The sequence below is a fragment of the Parathielavia appendiculata genome (genome assembly GCF_033297405.1).
Source record: "Parathielavia appendiculata strain CBS 731.68 unplaced genomic scaffold N657scaffold_9, whole genome shotgun sequence".
In the NCBI taxonomy this organism is placed as follows: Eukaryota; Fungi; Ascomycota; class Sordariomycetes; order Sordariales; family Chaetomiaceae; genus Parathielavia; species Parathielavia appendiculata.
In genome coordinates, this window is record NW_026944228.1 from 702,890 (window position 1) to 724,645 (window position 21,756).

Sequence of the window (21,756 nt, forward strand, 5' to 3'; positions counted from 1 at the left end):
CCATGAAAGCAACTCCCTACCACCAACCGCATGACGTTACTTTTCAGGCCTCCCACCAACGACAGCGTGGAGACTTTTCATCTCGGCAATCCTGCAGCATGGACTTTTTCCAGGCTTTCAGACTCGATCCAGAGTGTACCCGACCCGTGAACAACGCCTCGCACTGCGGTACCAGTGCCCTGACACTAACGTGGGCATCTACAGCCCCAGGGTGTGGGGTGGTAACCTCCCAGGCTCCCCAGCCAGGTACCCAGCAGACCGCTCGACTCTCTGTGTCAGATGAGATTTGTGTTTCCCAGTGACCCCGCAAAGCGTCATCTCATCTACACAGTAGACAGATCGGGGTCGCATTTCCCGGGCTCTTTCCAGGCGCCCGGCTTCAAGTTGCACATTCACACCACCACGTTACCGGAACACGGTCGAATGGTACGATACAAGTGTACACCTGGCTGCAAAACAAAGGAGGCGGCCAGACAGACGAAGAAACAGTCTGCCTGTTGCTTCCGACCCAGCGGACACTCGCCGAGTTTTCCATGGCTTGCACAGCCTGATCATCAAGCCACCCTGTCAGCACCCTTCCAGCGTGGCTTGCGACTGGAACTTGAAAGTCAGCAATGAACAGCACGATGAGAAATCCATGGTTTGTGCACACTGGCACATATCCACACTCGATCCTCTCTCCCGTGGATTCCTCCGAGGCCCCAGACTTGTCCTCCCGTCCGGCCGCGAGCCCACCACTACTGCGAGCCACCACTGCCGCAATACCGAGTCCGTCTCGTCCTGAGCGTGCGCTCATTTCTCGGAGCATCTTGTTGACGGCCCCGTAAAACCCTGATCGTTATGCCTTCAGTTGCCTCTCCACTCCACCAGCTCTTATATGTGTCGCTCCCAGCATTGAAAACTCCCGGAAACGTTAACGTTATTGTACAGCCATTCCCCGAACTTTCTCATTGCTCATTGGTACCCGCACTACAATGCATGTAGGGTGCGTAGAGGGGTTGTCCTCATTGACCTCCCCGGTGACTTTAGGGGGCTGTTGCTGTATTTTCGCCATGTTTATCGACATCGACACCACGTAGGTCAATGACATGACAGCAAGAACCTTGGCCGTTCTCACTCTCCCCACTCACCGTCATGACATTGCGGATTCGGTTTCGTGGCATGGAACAAGACAGGGGCGAGGGGGGTAAGATTGGCAGGGTGGGCCGGGCGAGGTACCTGGTCAGAGTCCGTGTGAGACAAGAATGCTGACGAGGGTGCGAATGGGGGGAACGGCACGTTCCCACAATCCATTTCCACGGGAGCCCAGGAGCCCCACTTGATCTCGATCGCCATCTTCGCCTTGATCCACACTGTGCCCACCGTCCCGAGGTGGACCCCAAGCGGCTGCAGACCCCCTTGCACAGGCAGCCAGGTCAATCAGCTCCTGACAGAAACAGGAAACACTTCAAAACCGCTGCGGCCCGCCACCGCCTGTCGGGTTCCTTTCTCAGTTCGCACACCATACCACCCACTCACCATCTACTGCTGACGTTTGTGAGGATTGCTGTGCCGTTGGAGAGCTCGAGTGCGACCTGGTCTTGGACAATCCCTTGGGAACCCCTGCCACACCCTAGCAAAGAACGGGAAAGAGCTGGATTTGGGAGCTGGAGAGACGGCCAGTGTGCCATACTACCTGTCTATCTACCTACCGCCTGCTCCAGACCATCGGAGGTCGTATCCGACTTCTCGCTGCCGCCCTTCACGTACGTCCGCATGGTTAGGTTAGGGGGCCCAGAAGCACATCGACACCATAGGGCACCAGAGGAACGAGACCCGCTATGGAAGCGGGCGATTCGGGACTTAGGCAAAGGTACGTCCCCAATAGCGATCGCATTCGCTCCTCGGCCGCTGCACTGCCTGGATTCTGACAAGCCTGCTGCTGCAGTGGGATTCCAACTGCCAACAGCCTCGAACAGTACGACAGGCGGCCGAGAGAACGCAACGAAACATCATACAGAGAGACACCACCGACCATGGCTGCCGCGTTAATCAGCCCGAACGCCCCTTACCATCACCAACACCACAACTCGTTCGGATCGGGCTACCCTCACTCGGCGTCCACTGCAAACATGGCCGGCATGATTTCGCCAGTCGAACCCCGAAGGCCATCAGATGGCTCCGAAAACGCCCATCCTCAGCGGCAATCGCTGCCTTCTCTGCCCTCCATTTCCGAGGTGTTCTCTGAGAGAAAGTCGCTTGGATATGCCCCTCCGCCATCAGCGGGTCCGCCGCCCCCGGCGCCCGGGTTGCCGTCGCCATTCAGTTCGGCACCTTCTTCTCGGCCGTTCGGAGATGTTCGAAGTTCGGACAAGAATAGATCGCCAAGGACGTTGCAACCCACCCCGTCAACATGCCCTCGCGTCGAACCGCTTCCCGCCTTTTCTGATCCGACCCGTCCGTCACTTGCGACAAGGCCTGTCCCGCCTCCATTAAACACCTTTTTAGGACAGCAGCTTTCGCCACCTGTCAAGCTCGAGCAGCTGGAAGCCGAGCATCGCCATGCGGAAGCTCAGTCTCACGGTGCCGGTCACCGTCCACCGCCGCCTCCACCATCGCAGCAACCGCTCCCCGGTCTGTATGCGGAGACCGGGAGACTCCCGCCAGGACAACTGCCTTTGTCTGCGTACCCCATATCCCCCAGACACAGCGGCCCTCCGCTACTCTCGCCCTATGACGCACAACGAACACCGGCCTACGGCGAGGACTCTGATTACTCACAGTACCGCCCTTCCGATTACAAGGCGAACTTTGACAAGCATTTTCAAACAAACGGCTACCAGGATGCGTTGCAGGCTGTAAGTTTTGGGTCCAAGCTGTGCGCAAGCAAAGTGACAGAGTTGAAGTGGGGTGACTAACATGAGGCGACGGCAGATCATGAGCAGTTGCCGGACAGGGTACCACTTCGCCGAGGCCTATGTAGCCGCGGCGCGTGAACAGCAGGGCTCGCAGCCGATCCCGTCGAGGATGCCGACCGAAAACGAAGTGAGCTCCCTGCTCAACAACCTTGTCTTTGCGCTCCGGAAGCTCGAAGAGGTGCGGGACATGGTGCAGCAGAATCGGATACAGAACGAGCGCGCGCGCGATACTAGCGGCGCCCGCAGCCCGGAGGACGAGGACGTGGCCATGTATGGCGGCGACGGTATCAAGCCGGCGGCGTACGCGATGCATGAGGTCAAGAAGCGGCGCGGTGTAAGTTCCTCTACTTCTTTCTTATCTGTGAGCGTACAAACAGCACCAGACGCTGACGTTTTACCCCTCCCCTTCGCCATAGCGCGCGGCTCCTCCCGGACGGTGCCACAGCTGTAACCGCGTGGACACGCCAGAATGGCGGCGCGGTCCCGACGGCGCAAGGACGCTCTGCAACGCATGCGGCCTCCACTATGCGAAGCTGGAGCGCAAGCGGCAGCTGGACCAGCGGTCTATCCGGCCGAAACCCGCCGAGGAGCGAAAATGAGGCATTGAATCCCCGGTTCGCGGCGCCAAGGAAATCATGCCAACTCGACCGGAGCTGACAGATGGCGACCGAAGTCGTTTCGTTCCTCACCGCAGGCAATTGTCCTGCTAGCTTGTTATTGCTGTTGTTCTGGTTTCTTTATTTGTTGAGAATACCCAGAGGTCCAGACAGATACTAGACCTTTCATTTTGCATCGGATTTATGCCTGGCTTTGGAGAAAAAAGAGGACTCAGAAAGGTCACCGTTTCATTCGTATCTGTTTCAATTTCCATTTGTATATACCCCATACCCCTCTTCCTTTCCTCTAGTCGTCCGAGGTTTTGGTACAGGTTTTGGGAAGGGGCAAACAGAGGAGTCATCATTCTGTTGGATCATTTTTAAGGGGTGTATTCCGGGCTATATCTATTATCGTCCCCTCCGAGTGATCATGTGATAGGGGTGTGTTCTGAGGGGGCCTCCAGTGCCACTTTATTATCGGCGAGGAAATTAGACGATGACGGCGGACGCACGGCCTTGAATCGGAAGATGGCACGGAGACGGGAGGATCAAAAGGAACCAGGAAAGGGTCGCGACGAGTTTAGGTACATATTCAAACCGCTGGAGGGCGGAAGAGCAGTGGATACGAGGCTGGCCAGCGGTGTCTCGAGAGAGAAATATACGGAATATTACGTTCAGGCGGTATCGTCTTGTTCTACCTTTTCAAAGTGTATGATATATGTGAATCAGGTAAGGAGGGTGGAAGTCGCAGAAGATCAAGCAGCAACAATACCAACGCGAATACCACTCCCTCGGCTCTGGCCTCCTTGCATTCAAAGAGATGCCCCCCTAACCTCTTTTTCTGTTCGTTAGGTCATCGCATCGTTTCGTCCTGCATATTCTCGATACAAGGGCATGTCGAAACCCGCTGCAGAGCCAGTGACGGAGACCATATTATGATGGGCCGTGCCTTGCCTAGCCGAGCCGGTGGGCGGACGGGCGTCACTGTGCTGGCGGCCCGTCGCCCCTGTCCCGCCCGGTCGTAGGCGTCCATCCGTCCGGTCTGGGGTTGGGAGTTAGGACACAGGGTAGTAAGTGGAGATGGTGGGCAGCCCTAGACAGGTCGGCGTCGGTGCCGGGCGAGGGCAGCACAGAGTCGGTTGCTGATTGTTTCAAACCACATTACTATAACTAGTGTACTTTACTGATAGTATGTTGGCTGTTTTACATGTGGTATTATCAAGTCTCTCTCACTTTACTCTGTACTGGGCCAGGATTCTTTTAGGCAAGGTGAGAAGTGTGAATTCCGTAGCAGACATATCCGTCTTCGTCCTGATTGTAAACTGTGCCGGCATAACTACGTATAATTGTGAATATGAAACCGGTAGGTAGGTAGGGGATGTCATCTCTTCCGCCACGTTTTTCTTCAACATGAAGTTAGGAGTCTCGAGTTGATCTCGCCATCTTAAGCGTACTGTGTGAACGGAAAGAAACCGTGCATAAAAAGCAAGCTTCCGTCTCACCGGGCCGCCACCCTCCACGGCGCGGAACGTTTATAGCCCCAAGATAGGTGCCCAATAAAGGAACATCCTGGGTGGATGAGTGAACTCAGAATGGAAAAGGGAAATTTGAAGCGAGAGGGGCGTTCGACTGTGACACAAGGTTGGCCGCTGGAGAGGGGTGCTTCTCTGTTGCATGACTAGAGCAGAGACAAATCCACAGAATTCGGGACAAGACATGGCATCGTCCCGCGGCTGATGTGAGAAGTGATCCCTCGACTTGGGCCTCTTGTTTCTTCGAGCGTCATATTGGCAACATGCCGTAAGCAAGAGTTCTGGGTGTACAAGTACCTGGTACTGCTTCTTAATCCCCGTCAGATCGACCTGCCAAATTTGATCGCCTCCTCCTAATCGCCTTGCTTCCTGGTTCGGGTCCGGCTAGAATTAGTCATCAAAGCACTGTCCTGTTTCCGTTCCGCATCTGCATGGGCGCAGTGGAATAGCACATGTATTGTCTGTCGGCACTGGGACTGCGGCCGCCTTCGCATTTTCTCACTCCGTCTTTGTGACTGGACTTCTGGATTTTGGAAGAACGAAAGCGCAGGAGGAGAAGAGGCCTGTCACACACTTGGCGCGGTTAGAGCCCGTGGCTCTAACGCCGTGGAACATTGCCAGCGCTCTCCTGAGGCCTGGAGAAAGGGCAAGGGACGGTGTTACGGCCATTTGTCGCAGTTTGTTGCTGCAATCCCCACGGGGAAACGCAGCTCATCAGGTTGAAGCGTGGTAAGGTGTTGAAACTCAATGTCCGAAGAAAATAAAGGTGTTCATGACAAGAGGAGGGAGGACCGGGGCCAGAAACGAAGAGCATACCTAAGCAGGGTTTCTGAAACTCGAGATATCACTTACCACAAAGTAATACGGCGATATTGGCAGCGAGCCGGACTCGGCGAGACAGCGGCCACGGTGCAACAGTCGACAGTCGGCACCGTCGGTGTTCGCCGTGACTTGCGGTTTGATGACTGTAGTCCCAACCGTTGCAGACGGTGCCGTGATGATAACCTGAAGTCAGCACTAACAGGTCGACCAATCCAATCAATACGAGTGCCGTAAGCGCCTTGATATGTCAGCAACGGTTCAGGAGACGATGTGATGGGAGCCAAAAGCTAAGTAACTCTGATACCGTGTAAGGGGCTAGCATCCCGTGCATCGCTCCGGCGACAACATGATTCCATCGAGCCCCGGATTCTCAGGTCATCAAGTCTAAAAGCCTAGGACACAAGCCGCATATAGCCGAGCGATCTCCAGGATCAAACAATGCCTTGATTGCCTTACCGACACATCTTGGGCAGCAGGGCCCGGGAATATAGTCCAATGGCACGGAGATGTTGTAAGCCACGAAAATGAGTCGCTGGTCGAACGGGCAGGGCCTGGTAATTATGCAAGGTGCAGCGTCGATGCCAGGCCCAATGTGACGCGGAACAGGCCGCTAAATCGGGAGGCTGCAGCAATCAGGCCGTGCCGCTCTGCAATCTCATGCAAGGAGGTGGGTTCTTTCCTGGTTTGCAAGGTGACTCCTGCCTCGCTGCCCGGCGCAACTGGCGGAAGCAATATCATCAACAACCTTTGAAGCGCCACGCTGGCGGTTGCTGGCGCGCCGGATCTGATTTCCGTTAAAGCAATCTCGCGCGGGTGTGGCCGGATCGGAAACTTCGGTTGAGATTGTGCAGGTCCTTCAGGGGAAATCGGTCTCAAACGGTTAATCCATTCGGATAGCAAAAACGCACTGTGAGAAAAGCATACAGTACGTGTGCTGTTTACCAGCGTGGCGACGAAGGCTGGATTTGTGCACAATTACTCCGTATTCAGACCAGTTGGATGAATCCCATGAAGTGCCACGAAGTGCCAAATATCGTACCGCAGACAGAGAGTACAGTGTGTAGAGATAAACCAGACACTGGCCGGAGCACGACCCTGAAATCGCCAAACGACTCACGGAAACAAGTTGGGAACCAAACAAACCTGCATCTTCGCCAAAAAATCAAAGCCCGTTTTGCTAGTCGAACCTAAGTGGTTTCGAATATAGCGTCTTCTCAATTCAACTCTTATTCAAGATATGTAACTTTCCTGTGTTCTGGCATTTGTCATCTCCGAAGGGTTGTCTTAGTCGGTGGGTCGTCGCGTGCAGGTCGCACGGATCTTGTTCATCGAGACGAGATTAGCGAGCGATTCATCCGGAGCCAAAATCGCCTGACGTCACCAGCCATGAGCCCAGCACGCGACAGGCCCCGCGGCAAGCGCGCGCCCAAGCTGTCACTGCACAGACGGAATACCAAGGTACCGTACTTACCTTACTGTCATGCACTTTCCGCCACCATTGGCTGCATTCCTGCATTTCGTCCAATGGGAGGCTGAAGAACGGAACAAGGCAACCAAATTTCGCCAATGTGTATGTCTCGCTCGCCTGCGGATTTTGCTACGAGCTGGCGATGAGCACGTCGCAGCTTCAGCAGAGACGAAACCCAAATCGGGTAATTCATGAGCATGCAAGATCGCCCGACGTCCGATCAGATCAGGAATAACTATGCGGCCGGCCAACACAGTGTCTCAGCTACGCCAATAGTTGAGACTGATCAATCCCATTGACCCTTAACGTTCGCTACCAGAAGTCAATGAAAGAAAGCGTTTGGACGGAACTACATGCATTGGAGGTTGTTCCATCGTTGCATACACTTGGGCGATTGACCAACAGCTGAACGCTCCGTCCCACAGAAACGTGTCAGATAAAAGCCAGCGCAATGCCTGTGTTTTGAGCAATGAAGCGATGACTTCGAGAAAGAAGGACCTCTCGGACAAGATCCACATCCCAAGACCGGTGGCAGACGACTGTCTGCAATTAAGGTTCACTGAGGGTCTGAGGAGTCAGCCTGGATTTGGCGACGTGACAGAACTGCAGGTTTCCAGTTGTCATTTAGTCCATTCTTGACCAAGTTCCCAAGGACCCGGCTGACTGCAGTTTGATATGTTTGAGGCTTCGCCGATGCCGGCGGTGAACTCGGACGGAGGGGGATTTACACCAAAGTCACTGAGCATCGCCTCGATCGTTCCTCGATGTAATCAAGTCCCTTGCATGGATCACTCGCGTTCAAGCCCCGACCGCCGGCTGCACGGTTTTCCGAAATTTGACCTGCTGCTCAAATACCAGGAAAACACTCGGTGAGATCCCCGGGTTGGTTGGTTGTGCATCGTCTCGCTTACTGCCAACAGTTGCAACTCAGCAAGGTGCAACACACACAGACAGCACTGCATAGGGTATGCATGTTTGATGTAACCAAAATAGCCAACCATTTGACCAGGCAGAGACAAAATAAAGAATTCGTATCGTGGGCCAATCGCTGGATCTGTGACCCGACTGGGGATCCGATCGAGGTTGGAGAGGACCGATGTAGATCGGCAAACCTGTCGATTAAAAGCGGTAGATAATTTTCACACACATTATTCTGGCCTGCACTGACAGACTGAACGGAGCGGTGCCTGCGATCTGCTGCCTGCAAAGGGGTGCACTGCTTCTTCCCAGAGCTCCGTTTCGAGGGAGGAAAAGCGAAGCGCAATGATCCAGGAAGTCAACTCGAAAGCCAAAAGATCCAACCCTGCCCGTCTTCATCAACACACTCAAGGCACGTCCTAACTTCCCCCGAGAAAAAGAAAAGGGGAAGAGAGAGCGCAATCACCTTCCTCCCTTGTTGCCGAGGAGGCCGTGAATATCAACAATCAAGCAACGCACCTTCCTTCCAGCCCCTGCTCTCTCTCTGCAGCCTGCCTCTAACACCGTATCCGACCTAAGCCTCTCGCACAAGGCACAAGGCACAAAGCACAAGACGCCATGGAGTGAGGTAGGGGGGCGGCAGCCCAGTATCCGCGTTCATCTAATCTGAAACCTGCTGACGTGGTTAGCCCCCAAGTCCTCTTCGCTCATGAAAAAGAACATACCATCGAATTCAGTCATTTCAGCCATTCGTTTCACGTTGCGCACACACAGAAGACACGCCCCTATCAAACCCCTTGTCCCTTATCCCTTGTTCCCTTCTTCATCTGTCAAGTCCCTGTCTGGTTATCTTAAGTATATATGTACCATCTGAGGATCGATCTTGCATGTCATGGATCTGGATGGACTAAGATGGTCCGGGAACATGGCAAGGGCAAAGCAAAGGATTGGATGGCGCGCGCCACTCTGGGAGACAAGAGATCCATGGCTTTCCCAGAAAACAAGGCAACCGGAATAACTTGAGCTTGGAAAGTCAAGTTTAGGCGAGCTGCTGGGTTGTGGTACAGCTCGATATTCTAGGTTGTGATACAGTTCACCCCGTAGTTCCCTGTGGGACGCCATGAAAGGTGTCAAACCTGTTAACGAGACGACAGCTCGAGGCTCAGCGATTTTGCGGTTGGGGCGGACGAGTCCCGCTGGGAGCAGCCAGAACCATTAACATATGGTTGACATATGTATGGATCTATCAAGGTAACGGATAAAACATAATAAAAGCAGAGTAAACAAGTCTAGATAGGCATGCAGGTGTGCTATACGGGCAAATGCTGAAATAGGAAAAGAAGAAAATAACGCAGATTTCCACCTCCTTAGCAGCCCAAAACAAACGCGTTTCAACACCGCAAGATCACCTCACTCCTCCCACCCCTCAGCCTGCTCAGATAACGCTCTATGCTTCAAACTCTTTTCTAACCCCTCAAAGGCGGCCTACCCCCTTCCGTCCATCACATCGCCCCCTGCCCATAGAAACGCCATCACCGAAACCCGGCCAAAAGCTTCTCCAACAAAGGCACCTCCTCGCCACACAGCCCCCTAAACCTCTCCCCGCTCGCCTCGCACTGCCCAATCTTGACCACCGCCTCGACCAGATCCCTCGTAATCCTCTCCCCGACCGTACTATCCCGCTGATACGCCGGGTGGCGCGCGACAAAGTGCCGGATCCACCTCGCGGCCGTCCACAGCTCGCCGCTGGCGCGCTTGCGGATCAGGTCCAGGTACGTGGCCAGTTCGCAGCGCGTGACGACGTCGACGTTGACCGAGTCGAGGTAGCTCTCGACGAGGGGGATCAGGCCGGGGAAGTCCTCATCTTCGTCTTCCTCGGGCTCTGGCACGGAGGAGGAGGAGGTTGTTGCCCTGGCGTAGGCGGTGCCGTTGATGATCTCGTTGATGCTCATGAGGCGGTACTCGTCCTCGACGGGCCCTGTCGGAGTGGGCGGGCGGCTGGGGATGGGCGTCGAGGTGCCCGAGCCTGGGCTGCGGGACTTGCGCGTGGCGGGGAAGAGGTTGCGGCGAAAGTAGAACTTGCGGGTTAACACGGCATCGCGGGCGTGGGCGGTTTCCATGTTCTCGTCGACCTTTTTGATGGGGATGTAGAAGTTCAGGTCGAAGCTGAGGATGACGCGCGTGACGAGGACCATGAAGACGGAAAAGGCCGCGTTCTCAAAATCGGTGATTTGGATTTCCATCGGGCGAAACTCGACCCGCCACCCGATGCTGTTGTCGGCCGGCGGCGGCTTAAAGCGCATGTGCTGCCAATTGGTGCTCTGGATGTTCTCGAAGTGGTCCGTCTTGTTTAGGTCGAGCTCCTTGAGGTCTTCGTTGAAGATGACGATGGGGTCGCGGATGAAGAGATGGGCAAAGTGGGTGGCCAGTCTGTCGTCCATACCGCCGTCGAGAAGCTGCCGCTTGATGTTCTCGTCGATGACAAGGTCCGGGTCGAGGTACTCGGGCCGCAGTCGGGGATCCTCCGAGATGTAGGTCGAGTTGGAAGCGTAGCGTGACTTGGGAATCCGCCAGCGGTCATTCACAAGGGGCTGCTCTATCATTAGACTCCTGTCGTCTTAGCAATCCGAAACAGTCCTGACTCACCTTCTCGCCCAACTCTTCAGCCGTTCGGTCGTCCACTGCCTTGCTGATCTGATTCCACCTTACATCTGTATCCGCTAGGAACCCCTTGTACACCGGCGTCGCAGCCGTCAATGCCAACATGATGGGCCCGAGGGGGCTGAGCTGGTCGTACATCTGCCTGCCCTCGGTCAAGTTCTTGGCCTGGAACGTGATCTGCAGACAGCAGCTGCCCATGCCAAACGCCATGGCATCCATGTGGATGAAGTTATCCGGTGCGGCGCCATTCCGAACATCATCGTCCTCGGGCCACTGGTGTAGGTCGTAGTTGACAGTGGGGTCTCTCCATGGCCAGGGGGTCTTCTCGTCCCTGAAGACCGGCACGTTCACCTGCACCTTCCGGCCCCGGCGGGAGCGGATATTGGCGGCGAGCGTAGGGAAGCGGATATGAGGGTTGGCAATCTCGTCCGGGACGAACTGCGACCTCAACTTGGGCCCGGAGACTGGGTAAAAGGGGTCCGTAAACACGCCCGGGCTGCCCAGCCTCGGGAATGTCGTCAACGTGATTGGGTATTCGTTGGGTAACATGTGGTCCTTAGCAATACACCGCCTGTAAGAAAAGCGTGGTTAGGGCCCGGTGGTATAACGCAGAAATGGTAGGGCATACCTCAGCTTCATGTTGGGCTCAACCTCCAAGAGTTCCTTGAACTCGATACCCCAAGGCTTGCCTGGGGTAGCCTCGAGCATGAACCTCCCAAACTCGGGATGGAACACGGGAGGCGGCTGGCTCGACCTAGTCAATAGTCAAATCCTGTGCCCTGGCCGCCGTTGTTAGATGCAACCTTACTGTGGATGGGGCCCATCCGGTAATGGGGGGGCACAGCCCTCCTTGGAGAGACTCTTGTCGCTTGCTAAGGCTTGAAGGATGTCTGCCTGTCTTAGAGACAGCAACACCTTAGGGTCGTCTTTGGAATACGTCACAACCAAGTACTCGACCTATGTATGAGAGGATGTCAGAAGGCTATGCAGGAGAGGAGGAAAGAGGTGTAAGTGAAGTACCTCATCGCCCCAGAGCATAGCATCTCGCTCCTTTCCCTTGGCTTTGTTCCATATCTCAAGTAGTTGCTACACCGCAATTTTGTTAGCCACCGTCCATGGCAGGGTCCGGCAGGTCCGAGGTTGGGATAAGCTTTTGTCTTGATTGACGGACGGCCCTTACCTTGATACCCCAGGACCTAACAAGATGAGCCTGCTGTTTGGCATCTGGCCAATCCAGAGCCGTTCCCAGAGCCCTTTCCGCATATTATCAGTATGGCGTGATGGCAGGGGATGTCCGTGCTACTTTAAAGGAGACGGGTCACCACACCGGGTGGAGGAGGGGTGAGGATACGCACAGGAGACCCATTGTTACTCAAGGTCGTTGTCGATCGACCGAACTCCTAACAAGCTGTGTCGGTGACGAAACTGTGCCGACGATTCCGTGCGAGAGGAATCGGACGAACCGCGTGATACGGTGAATGTCACTGATGTCCTCCCCAGTAACGGTAGAGGACTGAGCTGGCCGTGGAGATTTGGACGGGCCAAGGTGTCGTCCCTCGCTGTTAAGAACCCTGAGCCAATAACGAGACGCGGTACGCAGTCGAAGAAGGCTAATCGTAGCAGCTGAAGTGTGTAAGTTAGATCGGTTGCCTTGCCAGCGACCACAGATGACGCTATCACGAGCACCGTTCCTCTGCCTGACGGGACGCCGAGAATTCGAAGTGTTTTTGATCAATCGATAAGAAAGTCTCCCTGGAACTGAGAAACTCGTCCGTCGACGTTTCCCCTTCCCCTTCTCTCCTTCACTTCAATGTCTCTCTTTTCGCACCCACACGGGCAAGCAGCGAGCCAAATCGTCTGGGTGGACGGCGTGTACCCTCACCCCACGTCCGCAGCCTCGCAGCCACGGGTTGCTTGGCGTGCAAGCGCGAATCGGAAGCTATGGCGTTGTACAGAGGGCTGCTGGTGCAAAGACGTCATCCAAAGCACGCAACCGTTCTGACCTTCAACTGGACCAGGTGCCACGAGGTCTCTCAGGCGGCTGATCTCGTGGATGACGGGATGTGAAGTGTATCGTAGCCGGGTGGGGATTGGTGCGAGAAGCGGTTCTTAGTTTAGAAGCAGAACCCCCCGGATGAGTGGGAATCTCTTGTAAGTTTGCCGGTCGCCTTATGGTGTCGGTTTCTGGGATGGATCATATATTCCTGCCGCGGGCGTATAACAAACCCCTGTTTCCCACACGGCAGGTTCGAAAAGGCTGGGGAGTTTGGTAACCGAGGGGATTCACCGCAGAACGGAGAATGGGTTCCGGCCGCGGGGGTCAGAAGAGTGTAAAGGTACTTGAACCTAGGGCAGGACAAAAGAGAATCTTTCCAACTCTGCTGCCGCTGCTGTTACACGTCCCTTTTGTGGGTCGAACGGTTGCCCTCGGGAGCGCCGATAGTAATCATTGCCTGACAAGGCGTACCTACTCCGTATTGGGGAGGGAAAATTTCATCTCGCCCTTGCGGGGACATGGAACTTGGGACGACGCCGAGGGGCATTGGTGCATCGGCGCATCGCTGCTTAGAAATCCACTCTTTCCATGCCGCAGAAAACGTGCTCCTTCGGCTTGCGGGAGACGAGGATCCCATAGTCATTTCTATTGTGCAACCGCCTGCGCCCAGAGCCGAATGCAGAGGCTGAATGCGCTGCAGAGACGAGTTGAGGAGACTGATCTCCATGCGCGACTCCCTCATGGCTGAAACGATATCCCGTCCCCTGTTGAGTCTTTGACAGATGCCCCTCGATCAATAACGAGGGGTTTGAAAGATAAGATATGAACCCTAACCCTGCTATTGGTGCTACCGGTGCTGCCTTGACCGCTTTTCCGACTCGGAGCAGGAAAAGAGTTCGGCATTCAACATCTCCACGTATCTTCTCAGCTCAAAGTAAACACACATGAATGCTACTTAATATTACAACTTAGTAAGCTCACTCTCACTCTCGCTTTCCCTAACAACGGCAGGGTATAAATACCACATCAACGCCGCTATATGCTCTCTACATATCCCGAGCCATGCCATCTCCCCTCGGAAAGTCAGAACCGGCAACTCCGTCCCATGCAGCCTTGAATGCCATGTGTCCGACTTCTAACCACAACAACTACCCGGAAATAAGGAAAAAAAGAGAAGACAAAAAAAGAGGAGATATAAAAGGGAGGCGATGTCCACTGTATGTACTTGTACATATATCCAACAACAACAGCAAACTAGAAAAGAGCCCACACAAACAACCCTCAAGCCCCAAGTCTACCGCACATTCAAGTAAAGATCCTCTCCACTCCTCGTCGGCGTCAACTCAGGCACCCACCCAGGCGTGATCGGCACCGGTCCATACTCTTCCTTGGTCCACCCGCCTTTACCCTTTCGTCCTTTCTTTTCACCACCACCACCACCACCACCACCACCATTACCCTTGCCACCACCACTGGCATACGCAAGACTTAGCGCCGCAGCTTTGTCCACGCCGCGGCGCTTGGCCAGGAGCGAGCTCTGGCTCGAGGTATCGCCCGCTGCCGGGCCCGGGGTATGTGACTGCTGCTGCTGCGGCTTTGGTGGCGGCTGCGGCTGCGGCTGCGGAGTATCGGCTGGTGTGGGCAGCAGCTGTCGCGGGTCTGTCGGCAGTCGTGGTATCGGGCGTCGATACGGCTGCTGCTGCGGAGGCGTGTCGTACCGTCGGGGCCGGGTGTTTCCATTCCCACCACCGGCGGGTTGTTCGTACGGGGGTGTCGGCGGTGTCGGCGGTGGTGGTGGGGCCCTCGCTCGCGTGGTCGACGGCTGCGCGGTTGAAGGCTGGTTCCAGTATGATGCTGGGTTTACGACCTTCCGTTGTCGCTGCCAGTATTGGTTTTCGATAGGGGGTATTGATGTTGATGCTAGGCCGCGCCGTGTTTCGGGAGATCCCGTTCGTAGCTGGCCCGGGTTGCGCGGTTTCAGGTCTGGAGCGTTCCACGGTCTTACGGGTCCGTTCGACCGAGGGTTGGCCGGGGCGGCCGTCCTGGAATCGGCGAATGAACCTGACCCTGTAGGGCTGGAACGTCCTGGAGGGTGCCAGACGTTGTACCGGTGCCCGGGAGAGAGCAAGTCGGCTTCTGGCGCCTTGAGCGCGGGAACCGGTTGCTTTCCAGCGTTTTGCTTGCGTATCTTTGAATATTCGACAGGCGACTTGCCTTGAGACATTGGTGTATGGGGCGACTCGGCCACCGGTGATAGGTCCACTTGCGGTTCGTCTTCAATGACATCCTCGCCGTCAGCAGCAGATTCGATAGATGTTGCCGATTCTGCCGACACCCTGCGGCTTGCTCTCCTGGTCGAGCGTCGCCTGCTTCTCCCACCGGTCAAGTCCCTGCTCTCTCGTATCATAGTGAAATAGACATCCGGAGCTCGGCTCTTGGTTTGCGCTAGTTCGCTCTGGATGGTCTCCGCCGACTGAGACAACCTAGCAGAGAGGCCAGAGCTCGAAAGTTGTGGTTCCCGACGCTGATCCTTAAATGCAATGGGTGAACCCAACCTTCTTGGTCCCGGTTTCCGGGGAAGCCTTAGCGGCGAGACCACGGCGTCAGGCGAAAACCCCCCATACGCGTCCTTGGCCCTTTCTGCCCTTGTCTTGTGGTCTGGGCTCGGTAGCTCGAACTCAACCGGTGCTGCGACAACCTCCTGAACAGCCGGTCTTACAGGTCCCGACACTCTTCTGGACGTCCCCGCCTCCGGCTTCCGAGCCGACGTGTTCCGAAGGATCCAATTACCCCCCCGGTCAGCGAAATACGTTGTTGTCGCCGACTGCGGATCCGTAGCTGGCGGCCGCCAGACGGCTGTCCCCGGGGCAATGTCGCCCTCTCCATCCTCGGCAAACTCGGTTACCACGCTATCCCGTGCGTTAGCCGGCAAGCGGACTGCCCTATCCTGCCCTTGTGGTATGGCGAGTGCCAAGGCTGGCTTTGGCGGACTCCGCTCCGCTGATGGTGCTTTGGGTTTCGGTGCAGGGTCGCGAACAACCTTGGGTACGCTACGCGGCGGTGGAGCTGGTACAGGAGCCGGGACCGGAACTGGGTCAGCTGCAGGAGTCGGCCGTGAAGGGGCAGACAGGACTGAAGCCAGGGCCGGAGTCGGTTTAACAAACACTCCCCCTCGAGCGACGGGGGGAGAGATGGCAAGGCCCACACCGCCTAGCCTCCCTGGAATTTGCGGCTGCCAATGCGGATATAGAGGGTCTCGATCGACGTGGGCTCGGGGTAATGGGCTGGAAATTTGAAGCGGACCCGGGTGACTGCCGCAACGACTTTTCTTCCCAAAGCTCATCGAATCTCTCATCCTAGAGAAGCCAGCTTCCAGGTCACCGAACCTCCTCTTCCGGATACACCTCGCTAGTACCACCAGCAGAATACCGAAGACCAGGACAGCTGCACACCCGAGTGCGATGCCCGCAACTTGGCTTTTGCTGAGCTGGGGTTGGCTCTTTGGAGTCTCTGGGCTTGCTGTTGCAGTCTGTGTAGGAGCGGATGTAGCGCTTGTTGGCGCAGCCGTTGTGGTGATTGAACTCGACTCGTCACCTGGTCCGAGGTTGACAGTCGATGTGGGCGTGGGTGTCGTTTCCGTCTCTGTCCCGGTGGGTGTCGCCGTCCGGATTGCCGTCGGGACGAGAAGGGGTGCTGTCCCAGTTGACGGACGAATAAGGGTAACCATGAGAGCTGAGTGAGTCATTGGTTTTGCCCCTGACACCCCCACGCACATGTTGTAGGCAGTCAAGGTTGCGTCGCCTAAATAATAGTCAGCTGTCTCATATTCAGGGACACTCTCATTCACAGGTAAGACACTCACTGATGCCGTCCTGCCCTTGGCAAGCGCCAAACATCCTTTCGCCCCCCAGGCACGACGCCGCACCTTCCCCTATGGTATACCCTGAGATCCCACGCTGCCGGCACAGGCATTGCAAGGAGGGGGAGTTGCCGCATATTCCTGAGTCGAAATTGACTGAGATGAAAGATTCGAAGCATTTCTGGGCGCAAGTCGGCACGAAGTTGAGGATCTCGAAGGATATATTAGTCGTCTGAACAGCAGCAATGGCGGGAAGTGTCGTTAATGTCGCGAGGCATAGTAAGGGTAGCCTGTATGCCATCCTCCCGAGCAACATCTGATATGTGAGGTCAGCGATGAAGGCTCAGGGGCGAGGCACCGCTCGCTTGTGACGGATTTCCCTCGCCGCACCTCAATGTGTGTTTGTATCCATCTGCCCTCACGATGGCAGGGAATGTCGATGCCACAACGGGGTTTCTCTGTGGGCCGGACGAGGGGCGAGATAGGTAACTATCCCGACCAAAACAAGGTAGGACGAGGATTATGGCAAAGCCGGCCGCGGGACGGCCGCGGCAGCTGAGGACGGCAGAGTCAACGAAGCCACCTCCGTGTTCGTGCCCTAGGGTTTAACATTAAAGGGAGATGACCGGCATCTCTCATCGTAGAGCTATGACCCTATTCCGGAGCGAGAGGCGGCCGCAGTGGGAAAAGTCGACAGACGAAAGATGAGAAAGTCACGTCGATTACGACAAGATTCAACAAACACAAAAAAAAGCCCAACGATGCGATGCTCGGAGGTATCCCAAGACAAAGCTTCAATACCCGAGAAACTTGAAACAAGGGAAAAAGATGATAGCTACAACACAAAGGCCAAGGAAAAGATGTGAGGAGCCAACGAACGGGGGAAGGGGCAGAACAGAGGCTGGGAGGCCGTTCATGGTGGCCATGTGATGCGTTTCTTCTTGCCGCCCTCGATCGACATGTACCACTGGTTCCGGTAGCTACTGGCGAGCCCTGCGCTTAATGACACGCTCGCCATGGCAGCCACACAGATCACGGCACTTCGTACATTTTCCATGTCTGGATACTGGGGCCCTACTGCCAGCGCGTATGCCGGGAAATGGAAAAACCACGTCTGCCCTGCGTCATTCTTCCCATGAGTCCCAGAAAAGCCAGCCAGCCTAGCCAGAGGCCACAGAGCGCGGTTGAGCCCGGTCCGGAGAATTGGCATCGACAAAGCCTCTCCGCGCGAGAGATGCAGCCCATCCCGGGGAGGCCGCCTCATTGGCTAGGGAAACTGATTAGGATCGAAGAGTCGACTTGCGCAATAATACTGCCAGGTACCAGATTGGCTGTGCGGAATGGCAGCGTGGCGGTTCACTGCACGAGGACACCATCGGCGGCTCTCAACATGGCCCCTTGCAGTTGCACTTTTCTTCATTGTCAACGAATGGCTGAGAGGGAGCTGGATGGATGCGCTTGGTGGGCGCCTAAAATTGCAGCTTAACTGAAAAAGTACAGGGCGGGTCCAAAAATGTGGCCCACCCCGCACCAACCATCCCCAGCCACAGAATGTCTACATCATAACCAAGATACCAATCTCAAAATACTAGCCCACCGGCGCAGTTTTCTAGTAACGTAAATATATATAGACTAAGGCTTTGGTTCTAAACTTCAACAACTTATCTATTAATTCTTTGATTCTTCACTATAACTGATTGCTAAAGCATTATGACGATATGTGCACAACTAACCCACTCAACTATGTTGCATCTCCTTGAAAAAGGGTGTCGAATCACAAATCGCTTCGACCTCGCAATACTGTGGGTTATAAGTGGGTTACGACACAGCACTGTATCCGCAACATAGTTGTCCTGCTACTTGTCCTGACAAGCATTAGGTTTATAAGCAAGTTACTCGGAGCTAAACAATAGCTTCTCAATCCTCCTCTAAATATCTAATGCCCTTCGCAATACCTGTACTAATTCTTCTTGAGCTCTTATATACTAAGGTAACTATAGTTTTTTCATCTCTTATTTTAATAGCACTCAAATATATATCATGCAGATTAAGATCTATACTGTTAGCTATTTAGTCTATAAGAACTTCTATTATATAGTTCAGGAGCTACTCGATAGAAGAAGTTAAAGTATATACTTAAGTATTATCTTGCTGAAAATGTCTTATGCCATTATAAGAAAGGAAAATATATTTCTATGCTATATCTATATAGCTTAGTTAGGAGCCTACGGATAGTGGCCGGGGCCTATAAGGTCATCCCAACTCGATACCTCGAGGCTGAAACGTGGGTTCCTGCACTAGACCTCTATTTTAACCAGAGGCTAGCCGACTTCAAAGACAGGCTTCAGAAGCCTTCCCTCCCGACTCCTCAGCCTTCTAGCTAACAACAAGGCCTGCAACTGAGCCTGTAACAAGGCCTGCAACTGAGCCTGTAACAAGGCCTGCAACTGAGCCTGTAACAAGGCCTGCAACTGAGCCTTTAACAAGGCCTGCAATAAGGCCTCTTCCAAGATATTGGCCTCCTAGCCTCCTAGTCGTGGAGGCTTGCAACAGGATTTGCAACCGCTTCTAAGGACTACAAAGAGCCAGAGGGCCAATGAAACCTCTAGCAATTAGAAGCTACAGAGGCTATTGCAGCCTGGAGAGCCCAAGGCAAAGACTCCACAGAGGCTCTCAATAAGGCCTAGAAGGCTAGGTGGGCCCAAGAAATCACCAATCGACTACAACGGTACAGGGTCCGGAACCAGGCCCTATCCACTGTACAACTGTCAGGGATTAACTAACAACAGGCCGCATGCCAGAAGGCCATATGCGGGGCGCAAGAAACGCCTGGGCCAATTACTTAAGGAAGCAAGGCAGACCAGTCAGGATGAAGCTAGAGTGCTGTAATTCCAAGACAGACGAGCACATTGCAGCATGCAAGGTGCTCGGAGCGATCGAAGGCATAGCACTGCGAGCACTCGAAGAATCGTATCAGTATATAGTCACTCGTTCTGGAGGACTCTGGGAGTTCTCCAGTAAGCAACTCAAGTGCAAGATTGTCAGTACCCTTGGACATATGCTTGTTGTGAACCCTTTGGCTTCACCGAACCTCACCCCGTTGTCAAGTATAACCTTCAGGAGTCCCTTTCAGAAGTGGGGGCTTTGAGATTCGTCACAACAACTAGCCGATCATCAGCCGAAACTTGACAAAAGGGCACTAGAAAGGCACGAGATCCTTACGAAGGCCGAGAACTCTCTATCAACCCAGGCCCAGACCGGAGCTATAGGCCTTAAAGACTTCCTCTTCCGGGCCAGGGTCTCTCGAATACCTACCCCCTGTTGCGAATGCGGCCAGGGCAGGGAGACAGTGGAACACTTAGCTGTATGGTGCCGCTAATTACCGAAGCCAAGGACTTGGCTGGCTACAGAGCTACGCTCGCAGAGAGACCTGTACAGGGCTCTCGACGAGTGAGGAAACAAAGCGAGAAGGCTTGCAAGAAAGGTGATTAGGTGGCTACTAGGCTCTGGGAGGCTCCTGGAGTATAGGCTAGCTGCACGGCTAGAACTAGGCTAGCTCGATGGCCTAGTTGGCTATCTACGCCTTGCTTTTTGCTGTAGCGGGTAGATTCAAGACTTCGGACTTGTATAGGGGAGTGTCATGGCCCCTACACATGAGCCCTACACTTGGGCAATTGGCGGGCGAGACACTGTGGATTTCATGGCGAAGCGACCTGACTCGCAACAGAGGGAGGATATCTGGAGAGCGGGAGACTCAGATTGGAACTTGGAACATCCTTCTCTCAAGGATCAGTCAGTTGATTAGTGGTGCACGCACAATTCAGTCGTCTTGCCTGCTGCTCGTTGAGGATTCGGTGCATCTTCCTTGGTGAGCCTGTGTGTGTGTCACCTTACAGGGAGACAGAGGTTTTTAGTCCAGCCTTACAGGCACGGTTTTCCTTTGTAATCAGTGGTAGAGAGTCCGGCGAGCCCTAGGGCACAGCGGTGTAGGAATAATAATATAATATAGCTTAGTTGCCACTTAAGCACTCCTAGTAATTCTCCCTATCTAGTAGCCTAGAACTTACCTTTTCAGCTTAGTAATAACAAAGCTATAGGCAGCTATTTGGCTATATTCGTCACTTAGCTATATAATTCGCGCTATATTCTTACGGCTCTAGTATAGCATTAGATCTCATTATGCTTTCCCTCTTTTTTGTATTCTCAGCCCTCTCTAGGCTCTCAGCTCCTCTTCTTTTCTTAGGGCCTTCCCCTGCTCCCTTACGCTCCAGCTCCATCGAGAGCCTATACTCAGCTAGTCTCCTAAGGCTTATAAGCTAGATAATTATCCATACTATACTAGAGTAATTTTAAATCACTCTTACTAGGTCATGCCTATCTCTAAGCTGAGATCTCCCGTCTTTAAGCTCTTAGACTTGGCATCTAAGGACTAGCTAGGCTAATGTCCCTAGAGCTCTCCTATAGTGGTAGAGCAGCGTATATGAGAGATAAGTGGCATCAAAGCGAGGCACTGAGCACTGCAAATGCCGACTCAATTCTGCTGATCGAAAGCTAAGGAAAGGAAGAGGGAGAGTAAATAGGATGTGCGTCTGGGATGCGAGAAAGATAAGTGAGCGCACAAGCCACCTACCAATAACTTACCGATGAGAGTATGAGTCTAGAGTACGCTTTCTATCATAGTGTAGGTACTTTAGGGACCTGCCTTTTAAAGAGGAAGCCTTTTAGGCCAATTGCTCTCATGTGAGCCTTTGCTAGCAGCAGGCTCTTCGCTTTAGTTAGTGATACGGAAAAGAGCCGTGTGCTGGGAAAAGAGGGCAAATGCCATGTATTCGGGGAGAAGTCAGGTTGTCGTCTTCTGGCAGTTGCAAGCAGCAACTGCAGTGGTGGGAGATATCCCACCGTCCAGAGTGGGGCAGCCTTATCTTATCTACATACAAACAACCACCCCACCAATGGTGGGGTATAACACCTAGCCCTAACCCTGCGCAATACCTTCCGGTATCAGTT

The 21,756-nt window shown here is 54.3% G+C and overlaps 8 protein-coding genes across 8 annotated transcripts; 4 read left to right on the plus strand and 4 right to left on the minus strand.

Annotated features, from left to right (window-relative positions):
- Nucleotides 1–340: 340 nt before the first annotated feature.
- Nucleotides 341–960, minus strand: N657DRAFT_501243 (uncharacterized protein). The gene has a single exon (XM_062787680.1). It carries the CDS (start codon nucleotides 806–808, stop codon nucleotides 380–382), a length of 429 nt encoding a protein of 142 aa, XP_062646138.1. The 5' UTR covers nucleotides 809–960; the 3' UTR covers nucleotides 341–379.
- A 1,055-nt stretch (nucleotides 961–2,015) lies between these two features.
- N657DRAFT_657201 (uncharacterized protein) lies at nucleotides 2,016–3,496 on the plus strand (the record flags this gene model as incomplete). The annotated part of the gene is made up of 3 exons (XM_062794784.1): nucleotides 2,016–2,837; nucleotides 2,914–3,231; nucleotides 3,314–3,496. 3 exons carry the CDS (start codon nucleotides 2,016–2,018, stop codon nucleotides 3,494–3,496), a joined length of 1,323 nt encoding a protein of 440 aa, XP_062646139.1.
- Nucleotides 3,497–5,316: 1,820 nt separating this feature from the next.
- Nucleotides 5,317–6,291, minus strand: N657DRAFT_501312 (uncharacterized protein). Its single transcript, XM_062787681.1, has 3 exons — nucleotides 6,152–6,291; nucleotides 5,878–6,085; nucleotides 5,317–5,598 (listed from the first exon to the last, which is right to left on the minus strand). The coding sequence occupies exons 1-3, from the start codon at nucleotides 6,176–6,178 to the stop codon at nucleotides 5,423–5,425; spliced, it is 411 nt and encodes a 136-aa protein (XP_062646140.1). The 5' UTR covers nucleotides 6,179–6,291; the 3' UTR covers nucleotides 5,317–5,422.
- A 3,269-nt stretch (nucleotides 6,292–9,560) lies between these two features.
- Nucleotides 9,561–12,482, minus strand: N657DRAFT_501416 (GCS-domain-containing protein). The gene is made up of 7 exons (XM_062787682.1): nucleotides 12,250–12,482; nucleotides 12,075–12,147; nucleotides 11,915–11,980; nucleotides 11,703–11,851; nucleotides 11,523–11,648; nucleotides 10,880–11,465; nucleotides 9,561–10,824 (listed from the first exon to the last, which is right to left on the minus strand). Exons 1-7 carry the CDS (start codon nucleotides 12,258–12,260, stop codon nucleotides 9,766–9,768), a joined length of 2,070 nt encoding a protein of 689 aa, XP_062646141.1. The 5' UTR covers nucleotides 12,261–12,482; the 3' UTR covers nucleotides 9,561–9,765.
- A 1,702-nt stretch (nucleotides 12,483–14,184) lies between these two features.
- Nucleotides 14,185–17,065, minus strand: N657DRAFT_576328 (uncharacterized protein; the record flags this gene model as incomplete). The annotated part of the gene is made up of 2 exons (XM_062789164.1): nucleotides 14,185–16,691; nucleotides 16,753–17,065. The coding sequence occupies 2 exons, from the start codon at nucleotides 17,063–17,065 to the stop codon at nucleotides 14,185–14,187; spliced, it is 2,820 nt and encodes a 939-aa protein (XP_062646142.1).
- Nucleotides 17,066–17,731: 666 nt separating this feature from the next.
- N657DRAFT_501510 (uncharacterized protein) lies at nucleotides 17,732–18,314 on the plus strand. Its single transcript, XM_062787683.1, has one exon. The coding sequence runs from the start codon at nucleotides 17,849–17,851 to the stop codon at nucleotides 18,233–18,235; it is 387 nt and encodes a 128-aa protein (XP_062646143.1). The 5' UTR covers nucleotides 17,732–17,848; the 3' UTR covers nucleotides 18,236–18,314.
- Nucleotides 18,315–19,515: 1,201 nt separating this feature from the next.
- N657DRAFT_720892 (uncharacterized protein) lies at nucleotides 19,516–20,299 on the plus strand. Its single transcript, XM_062797514.1, has one exon. The coding sequence runs from the start codon at nucleotides 19,544–19,546 to the stop codon at nucleotides 19,895–19,897; it is 354 nt and encodes a 117-aa protein (XP_062646144.1). The 5' UTR covers nucleotides 19,516–19,543; the 3' UTR covers nucleotides 19,898–20,299.
- A 102-nt stretch (nucleotides 20,300–20,401) lies between these two features.
- N657DRAFT_647066 (uncharacterized protein) lies at nucleotides 20,402–20,633 on the plus strand (the record flags this gene model as incomplete). The annotated part of the gene is made up of 1 exon (XM_062793245.1): nucleotides 20,402–20,633. A coding segment is annotated over one exon (220 nt), but the record flags the coding sequence as incomplete, so codon positions are not given.
- Nucleotides 20,634–21,756: the final 1,123 nt, after the last annotated feature.

What these genes read in the sequence shown, in the direction of transcription:
- N657DRAFT_501510 (XM_062787683.1), top strand. Translation starts at nt 17,849, where the DNA reads ATGGAAAAACCACGTCTGCCCTGCGTCATTCTTCCCATGAGTCCCAGA.
- N657DRAFT_501243 (XM_062787680.1), bottom strand. Translation starts at nt 808, where the DNA reads ATGCTCCGAGAAATGAGCGCACGCTCAGGACGAGACGGACTCGGTATT.
- N657DRAFT_501312 (XM_062787681.1), bottom strand. Translation starts at nt 6,178, where the DNA reads ATGCACGGGATGCTAGCCCCTTACACG. An exon ending in GGATGCTAGCCCCTTACACG is followed by an intron (nt 6,086 to 6,151) that starts GTATCAGAGTTA and finishes TGACATATCAAG; the next exon opens with GCGCTTACGGCACTCGTATT. An exon ending in TATCGCCGTATTACTTTGTG is followed by an intron (nt 5,599 to 5,877) that starts GTAAGTGATATC and finishes AACCGCGCCAAG; the next exon opens with TGTGTGACAGGCCTCTTCTC.
- N657DRAFT_501416 (XM_062787682.1), bottom strand. An exon ending in CCGGATGGGCCCCATCCACA is followed by an intron (nt 11,649 to 11,702) that starts GTAAGGTTGCAT and finishes ACTATTGACTAG; the next exon opens with GTCGAGCCAGCCGCCTCCCG. An exon ending in CTGAAGAGTTGGGCGAGAAG is followed by an intron (nt 10,825 to 10,879) that starts GTGAGTCAGGAC and finishes ATGATAGAGCAG; the next exon opens with CCCCTTGTGAATGACCGCTG.
- N657DRAFT_720892 (XM_062797514.1), top strand. Translation starts at nt 19,544, where the DNA reads ATGCCAGAAGGCCATATGCGGGGCGCAAGAAACGCCTGGGCCAATTAC.